Raw genomic sequence first — 16013 nt, forward strand, 5'->3', positions numbered from 1 at the left:
CCAGGTGTTGCAGGGATGCCTTGGGTCTGTCAGAAACGTGGTAGGAACACCAGCGCTGCCCTGCCTGCGGGGTGCTGCGCCGGGGTGGCCGTGGCTGTGTGCAGGCGCTGGAGCTGAGTGAAGGTGCCAGCCCGCACCGCTACACAACGTACAGGCTCGCTGCCTGTGCTTATGGTGGGCTTTTCCATCAGACCTCCAACTGACACATCCCATGGGACTTTTCCAGGTCCCACAGCACCTTCTCTTGGTTTCTCCAGTCCTTCAGAGAGGCGGCTTTCCCCATTCTCCCCACACCTAGAAAGCCTTCCTGTTCCCAGGGTCTGCCCCAGTGCCAAAAAAAAAGGGATAAAAGCCAGGTCAATCCAACAGCTGGGATATAATTTGCCATTAGAGGGAACTGTTCATCTCAAGGCCAAAACTGAGGGGAAAGCACATGGGAGGAGCCGCTGAGCCGGCGTCATGGGCAGAGACAACATGGAGCCACCTGTGAGCAGCACCAGTGGATCCCTGCTGCCCCACGCCAGCTCAGGCAGGAGAGCAGAGCAGGATGAAAACCACGCTGGTGACTGGGGAGGGGAATCCAGCACCCACAAGTCCCAAATCAAGCGGTCAACCTCGTCTCCGGAGCTGCCACGAGGAAGCGGTGACAAAGGGAGCCACACACTGGCATGGAAGAGCCCCGGCGCTTAGCTAAGGAGCAGCACATACTCCTTCAGGCAGGTGGGCAAGGGCAGCTGCTTCACCGCCTCCGGCAGGAACCGCACGCCCAGGCTGCGGCGCACAGCATAACGCGACAGCGTCTGTAGGGTACCAGGGGCCGAGCAGAGCAGGGTGAGCTTTTCACAGAGCTGCTGATCCCGGGTCACCTCCCAGGGCATGCTGCCGTTTTTTCTCAGCTCAAAATGTCCAATAGCTCGATGGAGAAGGTCGAAGCAGGAATCCTCACGCTCCGTACCCAATCCCCGAACCAGCAACGCCACCAACCGCGAGATGGGAGTTTGGCCTTTCAAATTAACCACCCGGACCTCCGCCCCGAAGTCGAGCAGGATGCTGACGCTCTCCAGGTTACCCTTCATGGCTGCCCAGCTGAGCGGCGTGTCGTTGTTGTAATCGCGGGCGTTCACCAAGGCACCGTTCTCCAGCAGCGACCGCACGCACTCGGCGTTGTTCTTGAAGGCGGCCCAGTGGAGCGGGGTGTCCTTGTTGCCATCCAGCGCGTTGGGGTTGGCCCCGTACTCCAGGAGGATTTCCACGCAGGTTTCATCCTTCTCGGCTGCGTAGTGAAGGGCCGTTCGGTTGTAGCCATCCAGGGCGTTGACCTGCAGAAGGGAGGAGAAAGGATTCAGGGGTCACCGAGATACCCCACTCCTGCCAGCATCAGGGGACGCTCCACCGGCGCTGCACGGAGTTGCCCCCATATCCCAACTGTAGCAGACAGAAAAACAAGGCAGGGAGTGGGGGGGTACAATCTGCCAGCGGCCGGAGGGAAGTGCCAAAAATCAGGCAATAGAGAGGTTTCAATTCTTCCTTCAGGCTTCTGCCACAAAACTACCCCCCTCCCTGTGGGAGCGGGCAGCCCTGAGATCTCAGGCACCAACATTTCACTCCCCACTGCGACAATAAATCTTCAAGCCTTCACCTGGACCCATTTCACCCACCAAGGGGCCACAAAAACCGGCATTGCTTAACACTGTTGGCAGCCACTGCTGCCTCCCAACTTCCCAGCCCCTAATCAAAGGGATCTTTGCATTTTTAACATGTTTTTGTTCTTCAAAAGCCTTTACCTCTGCTCCCTTCTGCAGCAGCAGCTCGACACAGTCGGCATCAGCCACCATACAGGCGCAGTGCAGCGGTTTCAGGGTGCCATGCATGCAGTTCACGTCCGCGCCCTGCGAGAGCACAGGAAACCGCAGCCGGCATTAGCAAACCCACCCATTCCTGGCCCTTTTCCACCCCCATGCCAGCAGCTGATGCGCCTTGATTTGCATCGTTAGAAAAGGTTTATTAATAGATATCCAGCATAATACGCCCACGCAAGCCGCGGGGTTTGTTTTCAGGCTGGGCGCTGCGGGTGCACAGCTCTCCCTGCCAGGCAGAAGCACTTCACAGCCTGCGCTCCCGCTCCCAGCCTTGATTTTTCATTAATTCATTGTCACTAAACGATGCCTGAAGAAACCCGGGTGCTGCAGGGTCTGGTATCGCCCACGCAGCTGATCGCTGCCCGTGTGCCAGTTCCCTACTCCGGTGGGATCACAAGGAATGGCTGGTGTGAGGCCAACAGCAGGCACAGCGCGGTGGGGTTCGACAGGCCAGCGGGGCGCTCTGCCCCCTGTAAATGAACCAGCAGCCGTTCAGTAGCCACCGGCCAAGCTCCGGCAGGACTCGGCCAGGCTCCGGCAGGATCCGAGCCACTCTGGGAGCAGCCCCTGGTGGGACGCAGCCCCGGGCTGAACCCGGAGCGTGGTCGGCTTTGCAAGGGCATCCCCAAGCAGCTTTAAGATGCTCTGCGGAGCCCTCGCCGCCTGAAATAGCTCATCAGCTGCCCGGATCAGCCAGGCTTAGCCGGGGCTCTCTGCTGCCCGTAGTGGTGAGACGGGCTGAGGCGAAGCCCCCAGACCCACGCCCCGCGGGGGCGCAGGGCGGCTCCAGCCGCAGGAATTTTCCCCCGACGGGCGCTGCCCGCAGCCTGGCCCCATCTCCAGCCCCGAACAGGGGGCAGACCCCCTCCCGGGGCACCCGCCGGGCTCACGGATGGGGTGTCCCGGCCTGGCCCCCTCCCCTCAGCCCCTCCGTGCCCTCCCCCAGCGCTTCGCCGCGGCCCGGGCGGGCAGGCCCCGGGGGCGACTCACCCTGCCGATGAGATCTTCCACGTTGTCCCGCGGGAAGGAGCGGATGGCGGCGATGGTGCGGATGAGCCGCTCCGACAGCGAGTACTTGCTCTGGATGCTCTGCATGATGTACCACATAGTGCGGGCCGGCCGGCCGCCGCCTCCGCATGCCCGGGCGGCCCCCGAGCACCCGGCGCCAGGCCCCGCCGGGCCCCCGCGCTGCGGCGGGCAGGGGCGGGGAGAGCTGCCGGGCCGCACCGAGGGCCGCACCGAGCGCCGCGGGGGGGTCCCGGGGGGGTCCCGGGGATCCGCGCGGTCCCAGCGCGGCCGCTCCGAGGCCTGGAGGGAGGCGGAAGCCGCCGCCACCCGGAAGTGACGACTACGCAGCGGCGCATGCGCCAGGGGAGGGCGTGGCCGCTTCCGTCCGCCTCTCCGCCAATCCGGATCCCGGCTCCGCCTCCTCCCGGCTCTTCCGACTACGCACTCGGAGGTCCCTCCCCTCCTTTGCACTCCTCCAATCGCCAGCAGCTCCGGCCCGCAAGCCCCGCCCTCCTCCCGGCTCTCCACCAATCCGCCCCCGGCCTGCGCGTCCTCTGCATTCCACCGCCCCGCCTGGGGGCGCTGGGGGCAGCCTGGCACCCCCCACCCCGGCCACGGGGTCGCCATGGCAACGCGGCCTGGAGCGCCCCGGACCGGGCCTGGTGCCACCCCCGGGGGGCAGCCGGTGCCGGGGGACGCTGAGGGAGGGGTGTCTGCGGGGGTGTCATGGGTGTCCCTGTGCTGGGTGACACTGGGGGGTGTCTGTGAGGGTGACATTGTGCTGAGTGACACAGGGGATGTCTGCAGGGGTGTCACTGGGGTGTCCCTGTGCTGGGTGACACCGGTGTGTGTCCCTGAGGGTGACACTGGGGTGTCCCTGTGCTGAGTAACACCAGGGTGTCCCTGTGGGGGTGACATGGGTGTGTCCCTGTGGGGGTGACGCTGGGGTGTCCTTGCGAGGGTGACATTGGAGTGTCTCTGTGCTGGGTGACACCGGGGTGTGTCTGTGGGGGTGACACCAGGGTGTCCCTGTGCTGGGTGACACCAGTGTATGCCCCTGAGGGTGACACTGGGGTGTCCCTGTGCTGAGTAACACCAGGGTGTCCCTGTGGGGGTAACACCGGTGTGTGTCCCTGTGGGGGTGACACTGGGGTGTCCCTGTGCTGGGTGACACCGGTGTATACCCCTGTGGGGGTGACGCTGGGGTGTCCTTGCGAGGGTGACATTGGAGTGTCTCTGTGCTGGGTGACACCGGGGTGTGTCTGTGGGGGTGACACCAGGGTGTCCCTGTGCTGGGTGCCAGCCCAGTGGGGGGTGGCCCAGAAGCCCAACGCGGTGACAGCCAGCCCCCTAGGCACACAGGGGCAGGGGGGACACCCCAAACCTCCCCAGACACACTGGGGGGGGGGGGGGGGGGGACACGGACACCTCACATACCCCCCCCACACACCGCGGAGGGGACACCCCAACCCCACCCCCCCAAGACACACTGCACCCCAACCCCCTCAGACGGGGGGGACACCCCCCAACCCCCCAGACACACCAGCGAGGGGACACCCCAAGCCCCCCCCCCCCAGACGCACAGAGGGGGGTCGCACCCCAGCCCCCTTAGACCCGGGGGGGACACCAACCCACCCGGCACACCAAGGGGGGGCACCCCAAGCCCCCCCCGCCCGCCCCCCTGGCCGTCCCCCCGGGGGGGGCCGCTCACCACGGCGGGGCTGGGGGGGGGCCGGCGGGGGCCCGGGGGCCGAAGCCCCCCGACCATAGAGCTGCGCCGTACGGCGGCCGGCGAGGGCGGCCATGCCGGGGGGGGGGCCCTTCCGCTGCCGGCCTCCCCGCTCCCCGCTCGCTCCGGCCCACCCGCCGCTCCCCGCCGCCGCCCCCGGCCCCCCCCGCCCCCCCGCCCCGGGCCTGGCCGCAGCGGTGAGTCGGGGCCGGGCCCCCCCAGAACTGAGGGTGAACGCCCCCCCCCCCCCGCCCCGTTTTCCGCATCCCAGTGCCCCCCCGGGGTGGCGGCGCTGCTCGCGGATGAGTCGGGGGGAGTGTAGCCCCTCCCCAGCGCGGGGGGTCCCTCCATGGGAAGGGTGGGGGGCACGGGGAGGGGGTACTGTTGGGATGGGGAGGGGGGATGCACCAAGCGCCGACCAGTACCCCCCCCAGCACCAGGAAACTGAGGCATGGAGGGGTTCGGGACCCCCCTTGGGGTGCAGCCGGGACCCCCCCTTGGGGTGCCCCCGCATCACCCCATCTCTTTGCCTGCTTCTTGTCCCCCCCCGCCCCCCCGCCCGGGCAGGGTCCCCCCCGTCTGAGCGTGCTGGGCCAGCGGCGATGGATGCGGAGGGGGAGCTGTCTGCCGGGGACCCCCGGGACCCCCAGGACGCCGAGCTGCCGGAGGGGACGTCCGCAGGTGAGACCCCGCGGGGCGGCCACGGGGAGGGGCTCAGCCCAGCGCCCCCCCGCGGGGTGTCCCCACGGCATCGTGGGGAGCGGGGTGGTGAGTCCCTTCTGGGGGTCCCCCCTGGAGACCTGCCCCGACCCCGTGGTAGGGGGATCCCCCAGTCCCGGGGGGCTGCGACCCTGATCCCAGATGGGGTTGGCGCTCCCTTGGTGTGGGGATACCCTGATCCCGGGGTATGGGGGTGCCCCAGGGACGCGGGGTGTCCTGTTCCCGTGGCAGCGGGTGCCCTGATCTATGGGGTACCCCAGTCCCACAACACGGGGTACACCAGTGCTGAGCTGCAGGGATGTGCCGTTCCCCTGGCGTGGGGTACCCCGATCCTGGGGTATGGGGGTGTCCTAGGGGATCCAGGGATGCCCCGTTCCTATGGCATGGGGGTACCATGATCCCAGGGTGTGCCCCGATCCCACAAGGGGAGGATGCTCCGGTCCTGGGGTGCAGGCGCCCCAGTCCTATGGCATGGGGGTACCCCGATCCCAGCATATGGGGATGCTTCAGTCCCTTGGGGTGGGGATACCCCGATCCCTGGGAATGGGGATGCCCTGATTTGGGAGTTAAGGGACATCCCATTCCTGTGGCACAGGTAGGTTCCAATCCCGGGGTGTGGGGGTACCCCATTCCTGTGGCACTGAGGTACCTCAATCCCAGAGTGCAGGGATGTCCCCGCTGTGCAGCACGGGAATGTCCCGATCCTGGGGTGTGGGGATGTCCCTGCTGTGCGCCATGGGAATGCCGAAGTTTTGGGGTGCAGGGATGCCCCATTGCTGTGGCATGGGAACGCTCTGATCCAGGGGTGCCGGGATATCCTGCTCACATGGCATGGAGGTGCTCCGACCTTGGGGTGCAGGGGTGCCCTGCTCCCACACCATGGGGGTGTCCCGACCCTGGGGTGCGGGGATGTCCCGATCCCATCATGTGTGGATCTCCTGATCCCGGGGTGTGAGGATGTCCTGATCGCAGGGTGCAGGGGTGTCCTGATCTCGGGGTGCGGGGGTGTGGGGATGCCCCAGTCCTGGGGTGTGGGAATGCCCCGACCCTGGGGTGTGGGGATGCCTGGATCCCGGGGTGCGGGGTGCCATGATCCCGGGGTGGAGGTTTCCTGGTACCCCCACCTCCAGCCACAGTTTGGGCTCCGTGTCCCCCTTGGGGGTGCCACCCGCATGCGCACCCCTGCCCAGGGATACGCAGTCCCTGCCCCCCGCTGTCCCTGCCCCCCGCTGTCCCTGCCCCCCCTCCAGGCTGCCGGAGCATCCCCCGCACCCCGGGCCCCAGCACCCGGGGGGGCTGGTGGGGACACGCAGGAGCTCGGCCAGGCCTAGAGCAGGACAGGGGTGGCACTGCTGTCCCCACGGGAGAGGGGATGGGAAGGTGGGAAAGGGATGGAGGGGGGCAGGGGGGCTGGGGAAAGGGCAAAAGGGACGGGAAAGGGGCAAAGAGGATGGAGAAGGTGGAAAAGGGCTGGGGAAGGGGCACGAGGGCTGGGGAAGGGGCAGGGGGCTGGGGAAGGGATGGGGGGACGGAGAAGGTGGGAAAGAGTTGGGGAAGGGGCAGGGGGCTGGGGACAGTGCACATGGGCTGGGGCAGCACGGAGGGGACACCACCCCTGGGCCCACCACCGTGCCCTTGGTGCCCCCCATCCCTGCGCCATCCCCCCGGTGCCCAGCTCTCCTCTCCCTGCAGCCCACCGCAGCCCACCGGCCTCCAGCAGCCAGCCGCCCGGCCGCCCGGCGAGGCTGCCACGGAAAGCACCGGCACGTCGGCCAGCCAAAGCTCCGGGACCCCCTGGGGGTCCGGGCCCCCTGAAGGAGCTGCTGGGGCTGCGGGGGGGGCGGCTGCGCCCCACCATCTGCAGCGAGTGCGGGAAGGGCTTCAGCCGCAGCTCGGACCTGGCGCGCCACCAGATCACCCACACCGGGGAGAAGCCCTACACCTGCGGCGCCTGCGGCAAAGGCTTCAGCCAGAACTCCAACCTGGTCACCCACCAGCGCATCCACACCGGCGAGAAGCCCTACGGCTGCAGCGCCTGCGGGAAGCGCTTCAGCGAGAGCTCGGCGCTCATCCAGCACCAGCGCACCCACACCGGCGAGAGGCCCTACCGCTGCGGCGAGTGCGGGAAGCGCTTCAGCGTCAGCTCCAACCTCATCCGCCACCGCCGCACCCACAGCGACGAGAAGCCCTACATCTGCGGGGAGTGCGGGGACGGCTTCCGCCACAAGGCCCAGCTCCGCCGGCACCAGAAGCTGCACGCCGCCTGACTGGGGCGGCGGTGCTGGGGCGGGGACGCCAGGATGGGGACACCAAGATGGGGACACCAGGATGGAGGTGCCGGGATGGAGACGCCGGGATGGGGACATCACAACGGGGACACCAAGATGGAGACACCAGGATGGGGACACCACAACGGGGATGCCAGGATGGGGACACCAGGATGGCGATGCCGTGATGGGGACACCAGGATGGGGACACCACGATGGAGACACCAGGATGGGGATGCTGGGATGGGGACACCAGGATGGGGATGATGGGATGGTGGTGACAAGATGGGGACATTGGGATGGGGACACCAGGACAGCGATGCTGGGATGGGGACACTGGGGTGGGGACGCTGGGATGGGGACACCTGGATGGGGATGCTGGGATGGTGATGACAAGATGATGGGGACGTTGGGATGGGGACACCTGGACAACACAACGGGGACACCAGGATGGGGACACTGCAATGGCAACGCCGGGATGGCGATGCCAAGACAGTGATGCCAGAATGGGGATGCCGGGATGGGGACACCAGGACAGCAACGCCAGGATGGGGATGCCATGATGGGAACACCACGATGGGGACACCAGGATGGTGATGCTGGGATGGGGACACCGGGTTGGGGACACCGGGATGGGGATGGTTTTGGGGCGCATCCCTGCCGAGGGGGACCGGTGTCACCCCGGTGAGGGCTGGGGGCTGTGGTGGCCAGGCGCGGTGCCAGGTGGTCCCGCAGCGGAGCTGCCGTTTGGCACCCGCACCCCAGGGACCCCCGGAGCCGGGGGGGGGGGGGCGGGGCGGGGCACGGGGCTTTGCCGATGGGTCAATAAAGCCCCCCCCGAGCAGCGGCGCCTGCCGAGCATCATCCCGCCACGTGGTTCGGGGACAGCCCGGGGTGGCGTCACCCCAGGGGACGAGGCGGTGGCACCATCCCAGTGCTCCCAGTGGCTGCCATGGGAAGGTTTTTCCAGTCCTCCCAGTTGGGGCTGGAGCGGAGCCGGGTGCCCCGCGGGGACGGCTCCCACGCGGCTGCCGCCACGCGCCCGCACGTGCCCGCGCCCCGCCGCGGGGTGGGGGGTGGGCACAAGAGGGACCCCCCCCTCCCCCGCACCCCCAGACCCTCCCGGGTGGGCTCAGCAATGGGGGGGGCGCTGCTGCCCGCCCACCCCCCCCCGCGGGGCCGCGCGCCGGGCGCGATCCCGCTGCCGTTGCGTAATTTCCAACCTTTTTTTTTTTTTTTTTTTTTTTTTCCCGGAGGGGGGGTTGGAGCCGGAGCCGTTACACAAAGCGGGGGGGGGGGTTTGGGTGGCCATGGCGGGGGTGTCCAGCTGCCCGTGGGTGCCCCCCAAACCCAATCCGCGCCCCCCCCCCCCCAATCCTGCTGTTGGGGAATGTTTTCCAAGCGGAGCGCGGGAGGAAAAAAAAAAAATTAAAAAAAAAAATTAAAAAAAAGGAACAAAAATGCCCGGCAGCGCGGGGGGGGGGCTCCCCCCCTCCCCTCCTCCCCAGCCCCCCCCCCCGGCGGCGCGGCGCGGTTTGGGGGGCGGGGGGCCCCCCGCGGGGTCCTCGCCCATTGCGGCGCGGGAGGCGGCGGGGCCGGGGCCGGGGATGACGCTGGGACCTTCCTGTTCCCGGCCTCCCGCGAGCGCCGCGCGTGGGGCAGCGCCCGCCCCTCCCCCTCCCCCCGGCCCCAGCCCCCCCCCCGGGCCCCCCCCCCGCGACGCCCCATCCTTCGGCCCCGGGGAGGTGAGTGGGGGGCGGCGGCGTGGCGGGGGGGGGGGGGGGCGCGCACGGGCGCGTGGCGGAGCCGCTGTCCTTGGGGTTGGCTGGAGGGGGGAGGGGGGGAACCCGACCACCCCCCACCCCCCCAAAATAACCCGCATGGGTGCCCCCTCCCCTTCCCTGGGGGGTGGGGGGAGGCGCTGGGGCGGGCTGGGGAGCGGCGGGGGGGGGCTGGGGGCTTCGGCTTGTTCCTTTGTGCCTCGCGGCCCTGGCGCCGCGGCCCCCACCCCGAAAATAAATGGGGGAGGGGGGGGGGAAAGGCGGGGGGCTGCGGGTTGCATCGGCCTCGCAGCGCCCGCCCCCCCCCACCCCCCGCGCGATGCTGCGGGACCCCCTGCTCCCCCCCCCCGAGGTGCAGGGCGGGGGCTCGGCTGGGTCCCCCCGCCCCGGTCGCCCCCCGCCCCGCGTGGGAACCGGCCCCGGTTTTTGCACCCCCGCAATTTGGGGGGGGGAGGGGGGACAGTGCCGGTGAAAGGACCCGCGGGGGGTGCGGGGGGGCCGCCGCGTGCGCTCTGCCTCAGTTTCCCCCCCCCGCGGGGGCAGCTCCGGGCTGGGAATTCGCCTTTTCCAGCCCATTTACACACCGAAGGGCCCCCCGCCCCCCCCGGGCAGTGCAGGGCAGAGCAGGGCAGAGCAGAGCTGGGGGTCTCGCCTCGGGGGGGGGGGGGCTGGGGGGAGACTCGGCGCCCCCCGACACCCCCTGGGGGGACGTTTGGGCTCTTCGTGCCCTGAGCCCCTGGGGGTGGGGGGTGGGGCGGGGGCTCCCGGGGGGCACTGGGCGGCTTGGGGGGGTCCCAGGCAACCTGGGGGGGCACTGGGTGGCCCCGGGGGGGGGCATTGAGCACGTTTGGGGTGTCCCTGGTAACCTGGGGGGGCAACCGGCCACCTTAAGGGTACATTGGGCAGCCGGGGGGGGGGGGGGGCGCTGGTCAGATTTGGGGGGGTCCCAGGCACCTCCAGGGTGCCCTGTGGCAGGAGAGGGCAGGGGGCTTTGGAGGGGCACCGATGTGGCACCCAGGGAGGGGGGCAGTGGGCACCTTCAGGGTACTCTGGGCATGCTGGGGGGGGGGTGCAGGCATTTTTGGGGTGCACCAGCCTTCCTGGGGGGGGTTGGGCATCTTCAGATGCCGTGGGCTCCCCAGGGAGGGAGTGGGGGCAGCTTGGGGTGCACTGAGGCATCCCTGGGGAGGTGCAGGCACCCGGGAGGGGGGGTGCAGGCGCCTTCGGGGTGCAGTGGGCACTATGGGAGGGGGTACAGCCCCCCAGGGGGGCGCTGGGCATTGTGGGGAGGGGTGCGGGGTTCTTTTGGGGTGCACTGAGCATCCTTGGGGAGCTTGGGGCACCACTGGTTGGTGCCGGCACTTTGGGGGGGCACCGGGTACCGCGGGGAGGGGGTTCCGGGCATCACAGGAGCACTACGTGGGGGGGGGGTGTCAGGCACTTTTGGGGGATCCCTGCACCCCAGGAGAGGGGGCCAGGCACTTTTGGGGTGCGGCAGGAACCCAGGGGTTCCAGGCTCTGGGGGGACTGTGGGGGGCTGGGGCCAGTCCCAGTGCTGGGAGGGAGGGTCCTGGGGCTCAGGCCCCCCGGTGGGGGCAGGGCCCAAGTGGAGCCACCCCCCCCCTCGGGGTGGCAGAAGTCGAGAGGCTGTGGGGGGGCTGGGGAGCGCGGGGAGGGAACAGAGCCACCACCACTCCCAGTCCTGGGGATGCTCGGGGGTCTCCGCTCCCCCCACACCCCAGTGCCCCCCCCAGAGGGTTCAATTACCCCCCCAGGATGGATCCACACACACCCCCCGCCACGTGCTGCAGGAACCTGAGCTGGGGTGTAAGGGGGGGTGGGAGATGTGCAGGGGCTGGGGGGTTGTAGCCCACCCAGTCGGGGTTGCATGTAGATCCATGGGGTGGGGGGTGAAACACCCCCCCCCAGCTGTGGGCCCATAACTGCTTGTGTCCCGTCCCCCCCCCCCTCAGATCTCGGGGGCTGAGTGCGGCGCAGCAGTGAGACCCCCTGACACCCCTGGGAGCCCAGGTAATGGGGGACTGGGGGCCTGGAGGGATTGGCGGGGGGCACAGAGGGATTGGGGGGGGGCCTGAAGGGATTTGGGGGGGCACAAAGGGGTTTGGGGTCCCCACAGAGGGATTGGGGGAGCCTTGAAGGGGTTTTGGCGTCACATAGACAGATTTAGGGTCTCACAGAGGGATTTGGGGGGGGCACAAAGGGGTTTGGGGTCCCACAGAGGGATCTGGGGGGGGCCACAAGGGGATTTGGTGTTGCACAGAGGGATTGGGGGGGCCATGGAGAGGTTTGGGTCCCATAGGGGGATTTGGGGGGGGCACAGATGGATTTCAGCTCATACAGGTTAATGTGGGGGGCACAAAGGGATTTGGGGGTTGCACAGAGGGATTGTGGGGGCACGAAGGATTTGGGGTCCCACAGAGGGATGGGGGGGGGCATGAAGGAGCTTGGGGGTCACAGAGGGCCCTGTTCCCCCCCCCCAGCAGCTCCCACAGACCCCCCAGCTCCCTGCCCGGCTCCCCAGCACCCAGGAACAGGGAATGGGGTGCACGGTGAGGGGGCGCAGAACATGGGGTGGGTTTCAGGAGGCCAGGGGGGGTGCCTGGGGGGGACCCCAGGGCCGGGGTGTGGGGGTCCCGGGGGGGCAGGGGGGAGCTCAGGGCTGCTCGCTGCCCAGCAGGACACCAGGGTCTGCTGGCCGCCCCCATGGAGCAGGAGGAGCCCTGCGTGGTGGAGCTGCACGACTCGGACGAGGGGGACATGGTCCGGAGGGTCTACATCGGTGAGGAAGGGGCTCGGGGGGGCTGGGGTGGGGGGGCCACCTCCCCGGGGGGGGTGCCTGTCCCCGGGGGGGGGGGTCCAGCCCCCTCCCCAGCCCCTCTCCTCCCCACAGCTGACGACGGCATCGTGAGCGACTGCGAGGACGAGGTCCTGCCCCACGAGATCATCCAGACCGTCATCCCCCACAGCCCCCTGCCCCCCAAAGCCAAGAAACGGGGGGGGCAGCCCAGCTCCGGCGCCGCCACGTCAGCGGGGGGCTACGGCGAGGAAGAGGCGGGGGAGGGTGTGGGGGGAAGGCACCGGGGCGGCCGCCAGCGCCCCTTTATCTGCAACGAGTGCGGGAAGAGCTTCAGCCACTGGTCCAAGCTGCTGCGGCACCAGCGGACTCACACTGGGGAGCGGCCGAGCACCTGCGGCGAGTGCGGCAAGAGCTTCAGCCAGAACTCGCACCTGGTGCAGCACCGGCGCACGCACACCGGCGAGAAGCCCTACCGCTGCGGCGACTGCGGCAAGAGCTTCAGCTGGAGCTCCAACCTCATCCAGCACCAGCGCATCCACACCGGCGAGAAGCCCTACAGCTGCGGGCAGTGCGGCAAGAGCTTCACCCAGAGCAAGAACCTCATCAAGCACCAGCGCACGCACTCGGGCGCCCGGCCCCACCGCTGCGGGCAGTGCGGCCGCGGCTTCGCCCAGAGCACCAACCTGCTGAAGCACCAGCGGGTCCACGCCGCCCGCGCCCAGCCCGCGCCCTGCCCCGAGTGCGGCCAGAGCTGCCGCGACGGCACCGAGCTGGAGCGGCACCGGGCGCAGGCGCACGGCCACGAGCCCTACATCTGCGTGGAGTGCGGGGAGAGCTTCGCCCGCAGCGCCACGCTCAACCGCCACAAGCGCGTCCACAAGCCCCTCTTCGTCCACTGAGAGCAACGGGGCAGGGGCGCGAGGTGACACCGAGCCAGGGGACGCGTGGGCCGTGCTGTGACACCGCACCAGGGGACACACAGACCGTGCTGCGGCAGGGGGGACGAGGTGACACCGTACAAGGGGACACATGGACCATGCCATGGGCATGGGGAACAAAGTGACACTACACCGGGGGACACACGGACCACGCTGCAGTAGCAGGACAAGGTGGCACCACGCTGGGGGACATACAGACCTCGCTGCACCAAGGGGACAAGGTGACACTACACTGGGGGACACCGGACCGCGCTGCAGCAGTGGGACGAGGTGACACTACACTGGGGGATACACAGACTGCACCGCGGGCAGGGGGACAAGGTGACACTACACCGGGGGACACACCGACCCCAACACTGACCCCACTGTGGCCACGAGGACAAGGTGACACCGCACCAGGGGACACACGGACCAGGCCCCAGGCATGGGGAACAAGGTGACACGACACTGGGGGACCCTGGACCACGCTGCAGCAGTGGGACAAAGGTGACACTACACCGGGGGATACACAGACTGCACCGCGGGCAGAGGGACAAGGTGACACTACCACCCGGGGGACACACCGACCCCACTGTGGCCAGGAGGACAAGGTGACACCGCACCAGGGGACACACGGACCGTACTGCAGCAGGGGGACACTGCTGTGCTTCGTGTAGCCCCCAGCAGCCAGGAGCTGGACCTTGCCGCCCCCCCAGCGGTCACACCCTATAGATGTATATAGTGGGGGGGGGCGGGGGGGGCACATGTAGGGTAGCAGCCACAGGGCACGGCGAGGCAGCCCCCGCCGGGGGTGGGGGTGGGGGGGGGTTGGCAGCGTGGCTGGACGGGGTATAAATAAAGTTCTTGCCTGGGGGAGGAGGGATTATTTTGTTGGGGGGAAGGGGGGGGTCAATCAGCCCCACTGCGGGGGGGGTTAAGCCCTTGCAAAGCCAGGGCACAGGGGCTGGAGATGGATAAGGCACAGGGCACAGGATCCCGCCCCCCCGAACACCGCACATCAAGAAATCTCTCATTTATTCCGCACGGTGGCAGCGAGCTACTGCCTACAAAAATGGGGGGGGGGGGAAATGAGGCAGCCACGGGGGATGGGGGGGCCACCGCCGCGCCCCACAGCGAGGAGGGGACCCCCGAGGCCGAAGGCTATGCCTTGGCGGTTGCACCCTGCGCCGCTCCCAGGGCCGTCAGCTGCTGGATCTTCTGGCTCATCATTTCCACAACGGCTGCAGGGAAGAGAAGGGGGCCGGGGGAGGTTGGGGGCTGCAGGGGGCCGGGGGGGGCCCCCCCCAGGAGCGGGGAGGGGGGTGGGCACTCACCCTGCTTCATGGCGTGCTTCTCCTGCAGCGCCGGCTGGATCTTCTCCATCTGCTTGGTCAGGAAGTCGATTTTCCGCTTGAAAAAGTCTCGGGCGTCATCTGCAGTCTGAGAGAAGGGGCGGGGGGGTAAGGGGGGGCCTCCGTGGCACAAACAGGGGGAGCAGCCCCCCCCCGGAATGCACTGAGCCCCCCCCACGCCCACCCCTCACCTTCTCCACGTAGTAGCCAGTGCCGACATCGATCAGGACACGCTCGACATCTGAGAGCTTCCCGGGGACGTACATCTGGGGGGGTGTCAGGAAAGCGGGGCACAGCGGGGAAAGGCGGGAGGGGGGGGGTGGGGGGGGTGGGGGGGGTGGGGCTGGGGGCACCAGGCACTGGCAGCAGCGCCCACGCCCCGGGGGGTGCAAACTGGGGGGCTGCGGGGAACAGCAAAGGATACAGAACTGGTGAGGGGCACCAGCAGGTCCTTCCCTGTGACAAAGCAAACGTGGGGGGGGGGTGTGTGGTGTGTGTGAGGGGAGCCCCCAGGGCCACAGCTCAACATCTGGGGGGGGACGGACACGACGACACACAACATCTGGGCTCCCCAGCTGCCCCCTGTGCCCCCCCCCCCCATGCATGAGGTGCCAGAGCTGGGGGCAACAAGGGGGCTGGGGGGCGGTTTGCTCCGAGTAGAGCTCGGTACGCGGCGGTGCCAGGGAGCTGCCAGGGCTGGCAAGGCCAGGGAGGGGGGAGCAGGCACTGGGGGCTCGGCCCAGCCCCCCCAGGCCCAGTTCAGGGGGGGGGAGGGGTACCCCCACTTGCCTTCGTTGCTCTTGTTGAGCACGTTGAGGCAATCCTTGGCTTCCACGTACTTGGTCTGCACCACCTTGAGCTGCGCGATGGAGGACGAGAGGAATTCCACCTCCTGGCGGGGGGCGCGGGGTCAGCGGCGGGGCCGGGGGGGCCCAGCCCCAGGAGAGGGCCCCGGGGGGGCAGAGCCCCACATGCAGCAGCCAGAGCATGGGGTGTCCCCGTGCCATGGGGGGCACCTCACCTGCTCCAGCCTGGCCACATACCCACCCCCCAGTTCCTACCCAGTACAGCCCAGTCCACCTGCCCCCATCCCACCTGGTCCCACAGGACCCAGCCCCCCCAGTCTCCCCCGTCCAGCCCCACACATCCCCCAGCCCAGTCTGGCCCAGCCCATCCCAGTCTGCAACCCCCACATTCCCTCCCAGCCGGGTCCAGTCCCCCCAGTCCAGCCCCACACATCCCCCACCGCAGCCTGCACGCCCCACGGTCTCCCAGTCTGGCCCAGCACCCCCCAGTACCTGGTCGAGCTGCCCCTTGAGTAGCTCCAGCTGCGGCAGCGTCAGTTCCCCCACGTTCACCGCCTGCGCCATCTTGGGCCGCCGCCCCGCCCCGCCCCCGGCCCCGCCCCCCTCCGGCCCGGCCCCGCCCCGCCCCTAGCGGCGGTGCGGGGAAACGGGGTGGAGGGCACCCCTCTGGCAGGGCCCCAGTCACCCCATAGGAAGGGAGGGGGGCCAGGGGCTTGGGGGCGCCTCCAGCAGCGGAGGAGGAAGGCAGGAGGCCCA

General features: G+C 69.0%; 3 protein-coding genes across 3 annotated transcripts; 1 reads left to right on the top strand and 2 right to left on the bottom strand.

Moving 5' to 3' along the window:
* Positions 1-357: 357 nt before the first annotated feature.
* ASB8 (ankyrin repeat and SOCS box containing 8) lies at positions 358-3303 on the bottom strand. Its single transcript, XM_056321909.1, has 3 exons — positions 2850-3303; positions 1785-1889; positions 358-1319 (listed from the first exon to the last, which is right to left on the bottom strand). Exons 1-3 carry the CDS (start codon positions 2964-2966, stop codon positions 687-689), a joined length of 855 nt encoding a protein of 284 aa, XP_056177884.1. The 5' UTR covers positions 2967-3303; the 3' UTR covers positions 358-686.
* A 1670-nt stretch (positions 3304-4973) lies between these two features.
* LOC130141549 (zinc finger protein 835-like) lies at positions 4974-13912 on the top strand. Its single transcript, XM_056322569.1, has 6 exons — positions 4974-5277; positions 7009-7577; positions 9047-9328; positions 11338-11395; positions 12060-12164; positions 12276-13912. Exons 1-6 carry the CDS (start codon positions 4986-4988, stop codon positions 13079-13081), a joined length of 2112 nt encoding a protein of 703 aa, XP_056178544.1. The 5' UTR covers positions 4974-4985; the 3' UTR covers positions 13082-13912.
* A 205-nt stretch (positions 13913-14117) lies between these two features.
* PFDN5 (prefoldin subunit 5) lies at positions 14118-15854 on the bottom strand. Its single transcript, XM_056321911.1, has 6 exons — positions 15750-15854; positions 15241-15343; positions 14876-14907; positions 14643-14717; positions 14434-14539; positions 14118-14340 (listed from the first exon to the last, which is right to left on the bottom strand). The coding sequence occupies exons 1-6, from the start codon at positions 15819-15821 to the stop codon at positions 14261-14263; spliced, it is 468 nt and encodes a 155-aa protein (XP_056177886.1). The 5' UTR covers positions 15822-15854; the 3' UTR covers positions 14118-14260.
* Positions 15855-16013: the final 159 nt, after the last annotated feature.

This window comes from Falco biarmicus, chromosome 19 (assembly GCF_023638135.1).
Source record: "Falco biarmicus isolate bFalBia1 chromosome 19, bFalBia1.pri, whole genome shotgun sequence".
In the NCBI taxonomy this organism is placed as follows: domain Eukaryota; kingdom Metazoa; phylum Chordata; class Aves; order Falconiformes; family Falconidae; genus Falco; species Falco biarmicus.